Genomic DNA, 13099 nt, shown 5'->3' on the forward strand with positions numbered 1-13099 from the left:
TATTACATTGAATCTTTTCTAAATGTCCTTTAAGTAAAGTATTTCGTGATTACAGATTTAGATGTGGTTTGTTTAATGTGTGTATTTAAGTTTACCATGAACAAGTGTACTTTGTAATAAGTGTGCCTAGTTTATTGTTTCAGTAAAGTATTTCGTGATTCAAGTTTAAGATGTGGTCAGTTTGAAGCGTGTATCTGCACTTTAGTTTCAAAGATCCAGATGTTTTAAAATTCCATAGAAATGAGGATTGTTTACAAGTATTTATAAATTGTGCAAAAACCAAAAAAATTTGAGAGCCTGATACAGCAATAAAACTCTTTCTGATTGGTTCAACATAATTAACATGCATGAAATGCAGTCATCAAAATATATTCTTAAAGCAGGCTTTTATATGGTCTAACTTAAGATGCTTAGTTTACTGGTAATAATTTCTAATTTAAACTTTGAGTAGATAGGGAGGGGTAAAAGCTATATAACCCTATATCTCCCCTGGTTGCATATATGACCATCTTACCAAATACCTGAACAGCCTACTCTAATTGACTTATGCCTACATTTTCCTTTGAGTTATTCTTAGCTAAGAAAGGATCTATATTGCATTATGATCAATTTCCTTACCTCATCAAGGGTAGATAATCCTGCTCGTGATGATCTTGCACTTAAACTTTTCTCGTTAAGACTAATGTGGTCTACTGATATATCTGAACCATCGTCAGAACTACTGTCATCATCAAAGTGTCGGAGGTATATATCATGAAGATTACTTGAACCTGTGAAAAGACAGTAAAATTAAACTCTATGCACTAAAAAACAGTATTCTAGTAAGTATCTGAATTTAATTTTGCTGTATGCAATTTTTGGATTTAATATTAAAGTGTACATTTTATTAATAGATAAAGAAATGCATGATCAAAACATATGAGAAGTTGTACTGAATTACTGAGAGAATATATATCAAATCAGAAATCGGATTTTTCATAAGATTTCATAGAAATGCATTTCTATAACAAAAATTCCAAAAGTTACTTTAAATATGCTCTTTCAATGTAATAACTATAATCAAACTTACACTTAGAACATTAAATCCTTCTTTTAAGAACAAATCAACATTTACAAATGAATATTTTTTTAACATTTCCTTGTCTTTACATGTTTTGATACAATATGTCAAAGTTTGTGACATTCATTACAATTACATGTTAATTTAATTTAACTATTATATATGATTATCATGTTTATTTAATGGGATTATCTAATACAAAAATTAAAGTGCAAAAATTTATATTTTACTGAAAGGAGAGTTCTACTTGAAATATATAAAGCTACAAATAAACTCTTACTGTTGACACTCAATTACATGTGTAAATCAGAGATGTTTGTTTATAGTTTTTTTACAAATAAACATTTCAAGCTACCACAACAAGATGGCTACCTATTGCACTATGAAGTTTCCTCCTGCGATGGAGTTTGTCGAGACTTTCTGGCATACTGTGAGATCTAACGAGGGGCGGCACAGGTTTCTGTTGTTTAGGAGGTACTCTTGATAATCTGGTTTTGATTGGATGAGGTGTGGACATCTGCAAATAAAAAAAAGAATATTCAGCAATTAGAAAATGTTATGATGAAGTGATCTAATGATTAATATCAAACCATGTTAAATGTCTACTTTATTTTCTTTTAAGTTTCAAATGTACCATTATTAAGCACTGTCTGGACAAAAATCCTAAAATTCTATCAATGAATACTGTCTAAACAAAAAATTATAAAAATTATAACTATTATAATTAAAAGATAAAAATTATGTAATACCATGACAACCAAATTTGATGACAAAACAATATTTTCAGCACAGGAATATGAATATCTCATTTTTCTTCGTACTGAGGGTTTTTCAAGTTCATGATCTGTCAACTTTCTCTTTTTAGAAATATTATCAGTTTCTCTGTATTCTCTTATTTTCCTCTTCTTTGTAATACTTGGTGTACAAATTATCATCATGGGAATAACAGAAAAATCTTGCTGTAATTTCATTTTGATCACCACAGGACCTTTCTAATTTAAAATATCTTTTGCAAAAATATGTGAGATAACAATAAGCTTCACTTTCTATTTAATTAATTAAATCACAAGTTAACAGTTTATATATGTATCCAGTACTACTCCAGACAAAGTTAGCTAGACACCCATTGCTTCAATAATTTAATTAGCAATTACACAGTCTAATCTGTCTACAAATTAAATTGTCAAAGACTCAATTATATACAATGACACAGTTACAATTTCTTAGCCAATCAAACTCAACAGAAATAATGAAGTACTTCCTTATTATTGACACCTTGATAGATTTGAATAGATAAATATAAACAACTGTGAATTCACTTACTTATTTTCTTTTGACAATTTAGTCTTTTCAAAAGTGGTTTGAAAAAAAATTACTTTACGCTATACAAAAATTGTAACAAAAGCTTTGAAGAGTATTCTTTTTTGTATTCATTCTAAGATGTTTTAAGTTTATAAATCTTTAATATGGAGTCAACAGGTTAAAGTATCTTAAAGAATTGCAAAGAGGTCCTTTGGAAAATATGGACCCTTTTTGGTACTTATCTATTTGATCTGCTGTTAATGGAACACCAAAAAGGATCAGATTCATCTTCTAAACATGTTGAAACAAATGCATGTGTAATCTGCATGATCTCTGTATTGACATTATATGAAGGTTATTTATTTTTGGTATAAAGCTCTCAAGAGCTTATGGTTGTACTGTATGGACCTAATCAAAATAAAACTTTCATATTTCAATTTATTAACTACCGGTATTTTTTATTTGATTCATTTAACTTAGATCTCATAACCACAATTGATCAACCTAACAAAGAATCATTTATTTCTATTTCAAATAATGTAAATATTGATAATTTTATGATGACATGTAAATAACCACGAGAAATTTATGACACAAGTTCACTGACATCATAACAATAATCCTATAATCAAGATAAGATATGATAATAGGCTAATAATATGATGACACAACAATTATATTCATTATCATTACAGATCTGTTGATAGAAGATAAACTTATAAGCCTAAAGAATAATAAAAGATTGATGTTTATTTATTCATTAAACTAATCATGTGTTAGAGGTCAAAGATTTATATATTTTCTTAACTTTAGATTTTATGAAAACAAAATAACATAAATAATTAATAATTAACAAGATGCCCTCAAACTTCTGTTTGACAATATGTCATTCTTTGTAAATAAAGCCAACCAATATATTCAAAATTCATCTGGTAAATTTTGAATTCAAATAAACCAATGGAATATCATTTCAAAGATGCTATTGTTGCAGCCTACCTGAAGCAGATGTTGGACATGTACAAAGGTGCTAATCCCTCAGCTGATTAATTATAAAAGCAGGTAAAAAGAAAGGGCACCTGGAGTCCTGGACAGTGTATTGTCAAGAAACATGTTGACAGTGGCAAATTGTAATCAATAGAAATTCAAATAAAAATTGACATTTAACATTTCACTCCACAAAGGAAGAATGAAAATTTTAGCAGAATTACCAACAGAAAAATTTCAGGGTATAAATAAGTTTAAATTATAATGATAAGAATTTTTATTGCATATTATTTATAAATAGGCTTATTTGGCCATCCTGTATCTATTCATCTTAGTTTGCCAAATATATCTTTTTCTTCCACATTTAGTGTGATGAAAGTGGGTCGGTTTCTTAAAATTCCTTTGGAAATGTTTACTTTAAGATTCATTTATAATCCAAGCAAACAGATGTATGGTTTTTCCAACACTGCTTTCATTTACAAAAAGTCTGTCCCAATGCTGAACTATGGCAGCCAATCATTAATTTTTATACTTTGAAGAGGTTATTCTTAAAATTGTTCAGTAAATCAAGATGTTTATTTTTGTCAAAAACCCTAAATGTTATTAGTATATCCTATTTCTTAAAGTTTAAAGTACATCCTACTAGCAGTAGATGAAAGGAGTTTGGTCTTTTTCATTTTTGGCCATGGCGTTGCCAGTTTGTTTTCGATTTATGAGTTTGACTGTCCCTTTGGTATCTTTGTCCCTCTTTTATATCTGTGTGCACTGATAGGGTAAAAAGTATGGACCCCAGTAACCATAAGTATGAGGAATGATTGATTGATTATCATTTATTTTAAGTCCAGTAGCAAATATTTCATGCATGTTCAGGACGAGAACAAATAGATGAGAAATATAATAGGAAGGATCTGCAAGGCGAGTGTCGACTTGGATGAAATGCTACAAATTTGGACTCCTACTGATAAATAACGATATGCTGGATGAGGACAGAAATTTTGCCTTGCAACAACTATGTTGCCACCTATAGTATAGACCTCTCAGGTGGCAACATATTTATACAGCCAAAAAAATGCATCACTTAAGCAATGGATTTACTGCCAGAACTCCAGAAGTCTTAAGAGATGATCATATTTCTTTACCTCAGTGTGTCACCCTTGGGTCTATCAGGAATGGAACCAAAATTGCAACAACCTCTAGACTGACTAAGTCCCCAATAGTGAAATTGCATCAGGAACTAAGATCTTTAAAATCATGGTATCAGTCACTTCACAAAATGTGTTATCATTTTACTTAAACTGTCATGACTATAGTAGAATACCATTACGATAAGATTTTCTATAAAATAAATAAATTGCAAAAAAACTGTTGGCTATTTACTTTAACAAATAGTTAAATTCCTTGGTTTCAATATAAACTGTTCAAGGTCAACAGAGTCTTAGTTTAAAACATTTAAAATGACCTACCAATCTATTGCGATTTTCCTTGTTTTTTAAGTTGTGTCTCATTTGTACAGGCTCCATAAATTCATCCTCTATCAATTCAGTAAGTGTTTTATTCTTCATTATTGCAATATTCTTATTTTCATCAAAAGTGAAAGAACATTTTTTAATATTATCCATGTCGATGCAATTTTTCGTTTTTGGAAATCCCTTCATGGTGTTTTTAAATATAACCTTTAGATAACACACTAAGCATTATAATCCCCACATATGACATAGATATATATTTATCCCAGTATGTCCAGTATAGGAAGTGTGTACACTGTGAAGATGATTCACACTTATGTTCCTGGGGACGCTTAACCTTATCTGGATAGATTGGATAACAAGAATGTTATTGTTTACAGTTGGTCTTATTATTTTTACAACTTTGATCACTGGTTCAATCAATTTAAAAAAATAATTGCCCTAAAGAAGAATCGCTTCATCGAACACTGTATTGAAATCATGTAAGGATCAAACCTGTTATCCCTTTGGATTTTTGGAAATGGACTAATCCCACCTACTTATTGTAAAGGAAAGTTGCTAAAAAGAATTTTAAGTGTCAACATTTATGTTCAAGCTTTGCTTGTTCGAAGTCATTCAGGTAGTCAAAAATAATGTGTTATTTTCTTTTTCTATTTTTCACCTATATAATTCATATGTTGTGATGCATGCATCTTGCTGCATTAAGAATATTTATGCACTATCATGCATATCAATTAAGAATGTATTCAAATTTTCATAATAAACAAAAAATAGATGACTTATTCAAAAAATTAAATTAAATACACAAATAAATACTTGCTTCCTTCATATGGTTTTTAAAATGGAATTCATAACAAATTTTTGCAAGGCATTTAAATGTCTAACTAAGTATGTCAGGTTTATAAGATATACTTAGTTAAGACAATTACGGTAAAAGCCTCGCCAAATTTTGTTATGAATTCCATTTTAAAAACCATATAAAGAAAGCACAACAATTCCCAAGACAAGTTTATGCCAATTAGAATATTTGTTAGATACTAATCTTCCCTCTGCAGAAATTCAGAAAGGATTAAATGATCTTTTTTTTTATCACAAGTAATTTTCAATGAAATTGCATCAATTTTAAAAATATATAGAAAGGCGTGACAGAACTTAGCTCTAAATGGCATATAATAAGTTTGCAATTTTTAAGTTCAGATTGAACAAACGCAAGGTAGTCTGATAAGTGTTGAATGTAATCACACTGTGCGGAGTATTAATTTATCTAAAAAATTTACACATCCCAAACATAAGAATGTAAACATGCATTTTTTTTATTTAACCAAAACCCTTACCTGATACTTGCACTCAATCTTAAATATATGCTGTTATTTATCCTTAGTCCCCATTTTGAAAATAAACTTATTTCATAACCACCTATACATGTTGAATATTCAAGTTTGTATTACTTTTTTTCATCTAATCATAGTAAGCCTCCAAGCTGTATATCAATTTTGTAATTAACACATATGTATCAAAACCTATTTTTAATTAAAAATCTAACTTTTATATAGAAATCAACTGGATTATAATTTAACACTAATGGAGGTTAATAAAGTAGTTAAGGACTATTGTAACCCATTTGTATTGTGGAATTTTCCTTAAATATTTAGACTTATCTTTAACATAGTGGTACAACCAGCTTTTTATTATGCCTATAACTAAAATTCCATACTTCCTTAAAGTTATTGACATCTTATAAGAAATCCAAAAGTTTGAACTATTGAGTACGTTTAAAGACAATGACCTCTACAAGGTCTATCTCCACCTTGAGGTTGAAGCAAACTTTTGAAATAGGAAGTAAGTTGTTTATGAACAAGAAGTGTTGTTTTATCCCTAGTATCTATCACAAGAGATTTGACATTTCTTATTCAAGTTACTTGTAATTTGGTTTGTTGAGAACTAAAGATGTGTATAATAGTTACTGAACAAATCAATAACTGATTTTTCCTTTGAAGTCACTGCATCAAGACTGAGCAGCCCAAAATTCTTCTGTTACTTGTCTTTGTCATCATAAATAAACTGTATTTATATATTGAGATAAGTATTCTATGCATCAAGAAATCAGAAAACTTACCTGTCGTTTATTAGGTTTCTGTTCATATGAATCATGTTTCCGTAATGAATCCAAACTCCGTAAGGAACAACTCAAGTACGGAGTAAGAATATATCAGAAAACTTACCCGTCGTTTATTTGGTTTCTGCTCATACGAATCATGTTTACGCAATGAGTCTAAACTCTGTAAGGAACTGTACATCAATTGGAGACTGCTCTGACTACCAAAAGGTTTCATATCTGGACTTAGAGAGCTTCCTCCTACAAATAAATCAAATTACACCATTAAACAAATTAACAAAAGATCACAACCTTTGAAGGTGAGAAATATTTCCTTCTTGTGTTTTCCTCTATAAGAATTCTGTAATCATACTTTTGTAAATGACAACAAAAACTTTTACCCACTCACATATTTCAATTTTAATTATGATGCTGAAACTGTCTACATACAGCCCGTAACAGAGAAGTGATCGAATTGATGTTTCTTTACCGTCAAAATTAGCTACGTTATCGACAAACTTAATTGAGTAGTGACCGAACTATTGGTACGTTAACGTTAAAAAGATTGACAATGCTGACAAACTTTCATGTGTTGATAATCAAGTTTAATACCGATAATATTGAAAATAATTCTAATAATATGAAACAAAATATGTCCATGCACCATTTCGATTGGGCGAAAAGTAGTCATTTCTTCAAAGTCAGAACAGAAAAAAAAGATGTATGGAAGGACGTCTTGATAGTATTATTTCCTTTACAATTTTACCCAAAACTAAAAGAAATATACTGGTAAACAATTAAAAAGGTGTTTGATAGGAATGAAGTCCTTTATTTTTTCGGACCACAATGTGTGATGGATTTGAATTCAATCAATAACTTTGAAATGGTATACACAAAAGTGAGGACTGGTATTTGTACTTCTGTTAGAATATGTATTCGTCCGTTTCACGTGCCAAACTTTTTTCTAGTACAGTTTAAACGGGGAAATTTTGTTGAGATTTTTTTTAATATGACAAAATAACGAGCAAAACTATTTCTTGCAATGGCACACACAGAGAATATTTTTTTTAGTAAAAATCAGTAAAAAAAAAATTCTCCAAAATATACCATGGCCAGGACCTGACAGTTTTTAGCAGTGTACTAATGAAAATCGTACGGAAAACTGCGCTTGCTGTCATTTTGAGGGATCATGCAACATTTCACCTATTACCCATAAACAACATAGGTTCTCAATTACTAAAAAAAGTTCTAAAAGATCATTTCAAATCAGAGTAAACATATTAACTTCCTTATATCCAGTCGAATTTGTCTATAGGTTACACAAAGCTGGTTCTTAAAACGTTTGTATCAGGGAAAACATTTTTCTTTGACTTTTAAAACATGTAGGGGAAACGGATTTCCTAACCATTCACATATAATATTTCGTATTTCTGATTTTTTGTTCGATAACGTAAATTATACGACTTTTTTTATGACTACGTGAACTTGTGCCATTTATTTTTGTGGTCTTTAGGAAGACAATTTACAATTATGCAGTGAACGGAGGCACTTATACATAACCTTATAATTCTGTTTGGAAACAAAAATAAATTCCCAATATATAAATATACATGTATGAGAGTTTTCCTTTAGTTACAAATGTAGCTCCATGTCTGATGGTGAAATAAAAATGAATGTCTCAGAAAGTGGTGAATTAGTTTCCATAAATGACAGATGAATCGGTCCAAGCTTAGTAACTTACAGTAAACAGACTTCTTTAACATTGACGCACTCGTCGAACTGTTTAGAAGATTTGTGTTTATGACCAACAATTTATCTACAACTTCGTTTATAAATTAATCTGAATTTCATAGCGCGTCGTCACAATAATGAAAGTTATAAAAAAAAATCTATAACCAGCAGATCTATACTTCTACAAAGAAAGTATTCTTGTACAAAAGGGTATTTATTATAAATATATAAAATAAAATAAATAAATAAATAAAACTATAGAATAGAATGTTTACCACAGAAATCTTAAACGGAAGTTTCGACAATTTTAAACAGAAGAGATTTGAAAATGAAATTAACTTTAAATAAACACTGAAATAATTTTAATACCTCGAAGGTGTAAAGAATAAACCAACAATCTCAATCTTTAAAAGTGTCTTCATTGCACTAACCGACGAGTTCATGTTTACAGTAGAAATAGTGGATGTGACTCCAATAAATTCATTATCATTGTAGTCATGAATATTTATCGCTTATATTAAATTGATAAAGATTTTATCGAGGTCGCACCAACTGTTTCTACAGCTAAGATCAGTTACATGTAACATGATCTCGTCGATTCGCACGACGAAGCCATTGTTTATGACAGAACACACATTCTACATTATGTATTTTTGTTTCCGTCAGTTCGAAAGTATTTGATCATTTCAACTCCTTTGTATTTCATAATATGTGTCATGAACAAAGACATATGTTCGATTGAATAATGATTTCCTCGTAACAAATGATAGAAATTTCGGAGATCCCGTATTTGATCCTTTACCGTTAAAATGAAAATGCCAATGACAGAGGTTGATTATAAAAAATGTTTTACTGTGTTAAAAAAACTTCGACTTAAACAATGAAAACTTACACGTTGGATATGAAATATTTTGTCGATGAAGAAAATTAAATTATGTCACTTCTGAAATAAGTTTGTTGATAACGTAACTTATTCTGACGGTAAAGAAACGCGAATTCGATCACTACTCTGTTACGGGCTGTAAACTCTTCAATGAATAGGTTTTTGTTTTGAAATCAAATTAACTCTTAGATCTGTTATTTAAAGAAATATTTTGCATGTTGATTTTCTGAACAAATGCCAGTTTTTATATAATAAACTTAACAAACAAACAATATTTCAGTCTTATATACTTTCTTGAACTGTTACTGTTTCAAAGTACTTGTATGCAATATTTTAAATAAAGCAATATGACCTAACTGTCAAAGGTTCAACTGAACCAACAGTTATGTATTTTGAAAAACGAAATTAGAATTTAGATATTACATTCCCACAACTGTAAGACAGTTTGAGGAACTGTGAAATTAGAATTTAGATATTACATTCCCACAAGGTACTGTTGTCTATAAAAATATTCCTTTATCAAAAATTTTTAACTGAAAAAATTGAGTTTAGTCTTAGCTTAGAACTTTACCTGCAAGCCAAAAATGTGTAGTTTTCACCCAAAAAACGAAGTCCAATGTTATGAAACTAAGCATAGGATAAACCTTTACAGGGCTATTTAAAACATCATTATTATCTAGTATATTGATACCTCATAGGGATCAATTAAATATAATTCACAGCAGTTGAAATCTGACTAATGCATGTAATTTGAGGCTCCATTGGTATATTCACAAATGCCATTTCTTGTTGTTAATAAGCTATATCTTATTTCAGACAATCTTTGTCCGTCATGAAAATTAAAGGTGAGAAAATTATTCTAATCCCTGCTAAGGTTTCTCCCTTGTGTAGTTACCATATTTGTATAAGTCACTGACTGGTGTTACTTAACAGATTCAATAAAAAAAACGGATTCCAACAGAACTGACATCTGATGAAAAATGTGGAAGACTAATGATTCTTATTGTATTATGTCTAATTTCAAATTAAAAAAAAAAATGCTTCATAGTATAGTGTGGGGCCCATTTGGCTGAACTAGTAAATACATCATTGTGTAAGAGCCATCTGAAGCCCGCCTTCAGTTGCAAAATTTTTTTGCTGCTTTGAAGTCCCATTGTTTGCTTTGGGTGATTTACTGCTTTTTGGTCTGGTTGTTGTCTTTCACACACATTCCCCAATTGCATTCTCCATTTTATATATATATATATATATATATATATATATATATATATACATCAATGAAACAGCAACCTAACGACCTTAACAACCAAGAGATGGTAAATTTGATAGTCCCTTTTGTAAACTGAGCAGAACTTTGAATAGGTAATAAACCACTTTTTTGCCTTTCACAGAATGTACCAGAATGAACAGGCCGACTCCTCTTCACCCTCTAAAGAATCTCCCAGACTGAACAGGCTGACTCCTCTTCACCCTCTAAAGAATCTCCCAGACGACTTCAGTTATGACAAGAATACTCCTCTTCACCCTCTAAAGAATCTCCCAGACGACTTCAGTTATGACAAGAATACTCCTCTTCACCCTCTAAAGAATCTCCCAGACTACTTCAGATACGACAAGAATACAAATCACAAATCATTGCCCAATCGACTGTAACTTTAAAATATCTTGTCACAATTTAATCTGATAAGAAAGAAGATCTTCCAGATTACAAGTCTATTTGAAGTTCAAATTATTTACGATTTTCCTGTATTACATGTAACATTGGTTGAGTCTAATAAGAAGTATTTGTTAAGAAACTTGAAAGTAAAGCAAAATTTAACAAAAGAAAACTCATTAAATTTAATACATATTTACCTTATTAGATATTTCCATAATAATAATGTCTCCTCAAAAATAATTTTTGAAATGTGAATGCTTGTGTGTCTCCTAATATTGTCACAATTTTACATGGCTGAAAACTACGATGTTTATTTACATGAATAAACCAATATTTGTTTATTACTTTGTTGTGGAGAAAACAATACCTATAGTATCATCCTTTATAATAGTTAATACTCTTATGTTAATCACTTTCACATATTTACCAAGTCCAAAGTTACGTAACATACAAAGTTCACAGATATTCAACTTTGTTTGACTTATTTGTAAGATTATCTATGTAATAAAATCCAAATTATGCAAGTTACAATTATTTGTCTTTTTCAAAAAAGAACTGTTCATTTTCTGTACATTTTTGCATAACCTATGAAAAATACAGCTGCATTATTGTTTAAACAATAGCTGTAAGCTGTGGGCATTTCTTTTTAATTGGCACATCAATTTTTTTCTGACATCTAATTATACAAACACATACAGTTAATTAAAAGCAACTGCTTTGAATAAACTCATAAATTAATTTCAAAAGATTTAGCCCAATCGACACACAATTTCCAAAGTAGTTCCAGCTTTTTAAGTGCTTTCGATACACTAAATATATCTTTAGAATTTAATAAACTTCACTATCTCAAAACTGCACAGTTTGGCACTTTTAAACAAAAATATCAATATGCAAATTAACAGTAAAACCACATAAATCTCTATAATACTACCACAACATGTATTCTACAGTACTTTTCTATAAACAGCACACAGCGATACAAATACGCAGATAGTCATCACAATTCATGCAACAGCCTGACAACAAAACAACAACCATTCATTAAAATACCTACGGCACAGACAAGAACAGGTACACAGGTTCATGTATAAAATTAAGACTGATTTCATGTATCTACTACGTTTCAATTTGTCAAAGTCTTAAACAATAATTTCAAAATGCAGTATCTAGTGCACTCACATGACATAATAATCTTCATAATATTTTATCTTTCTTAGCAGGTGGGTATTATTCAAATTTAATTTAACCTTATGACCTTACAGAAAAGCAGAGGTCAATATACAAGAGAAATTTACTAAAAAATGAACCGAATGTAACATGTGACCATTTTAGTAGATAAAAATGTAGAAATCCTTTTTAGTCCCTAAATTGCCGCCAAAAAGAAGACTTCATGGTTTGAAAATGTTCCAACAAGGTCAACGAGGTATTTTGCCTGAAACAATACAGCTGTTGATTCATCCTATTTGATGTTATATCTAATAATTATACAGATAATATATCAATATAAGTATATGAACTGAGCCGATCTCTATTTTTCACCAAATATAGATCTTTTACTGTTTTATAGACATTATATTATATGTTTTATGTTTTATAAGTATGTCTGAGAACAACTGGACAGATTTATGGAGCAATATATCAGATATCTCACAGGGTTTTAAATATTGAATAATTTGCAAATTACGGATAACCTTCAGTACATTCAATGTTTGAAGCAACAAAAAATCATGTCAGTTTCATACAAATGAAAAGAATCTATCCTTATTCATAAAACCTAGCAAAATTTGAGGACCAAATTACATGTATGCATTTATCATTGAAGTTAGTAAGATTAGCTACTTCAAATATCACTGACTTAAACCATGACAATTTAAATGATTCGGATTATCAGTTTAGTATTGTGTAAAACAGTAAAGTAACC

General features: G+C 29.8%; 1 protein-coding gene across 12 annotated transcripts in view; it reads right to left on the reverse strand.

Annotated features, from left to right (window-relative positions):
- The window catches only part of LOC143068516 (rho guanine nucleotide exchange factor 4-like), an 87302-nt gene that overhangs the window by 11133 nt on the left and 63070 nt on the right, over positions 1-13099 (reverse strand). For 11 of the 12 annotated variants that reach the window (XM_076242637.1, XM_076242636.1, XM_076242639.1 and 8 more), the window contains 3 exons: positions 7035-7168; positions 1433-1577; positions 619-770 (listed from right to left, as the gene is read on the reverse strand). In XM_076242637.1, the coding sequence (XP_076098752.1) occupies positions 619-770; positions 1433-1577; positions 7035-7168 (431 nt within the window). Of the gene's footprint in view, positions 1-618; positions 771-1432; positions 1578-7034; positions 7169-10092; positions 10172-13099 lie in introns of those variants that run through there. The other variant, XM_076242647.1, reaches the window with a different exon arrangement.

Source organism: Mytilus galloprovincialis, chromosome 3 (genome assembly GCF_965363235.1).
Source record: "Mytilus galloprovincialis chromosome 3, xbMytGall1.hap1.1, whole genome shotgun sequence".
NCBI lineage: Eukaryota > Metazoa > Mollusca > Bivalvia > Mytilida > Mytilidae > Mytilus > Mytilus galloprovincialis.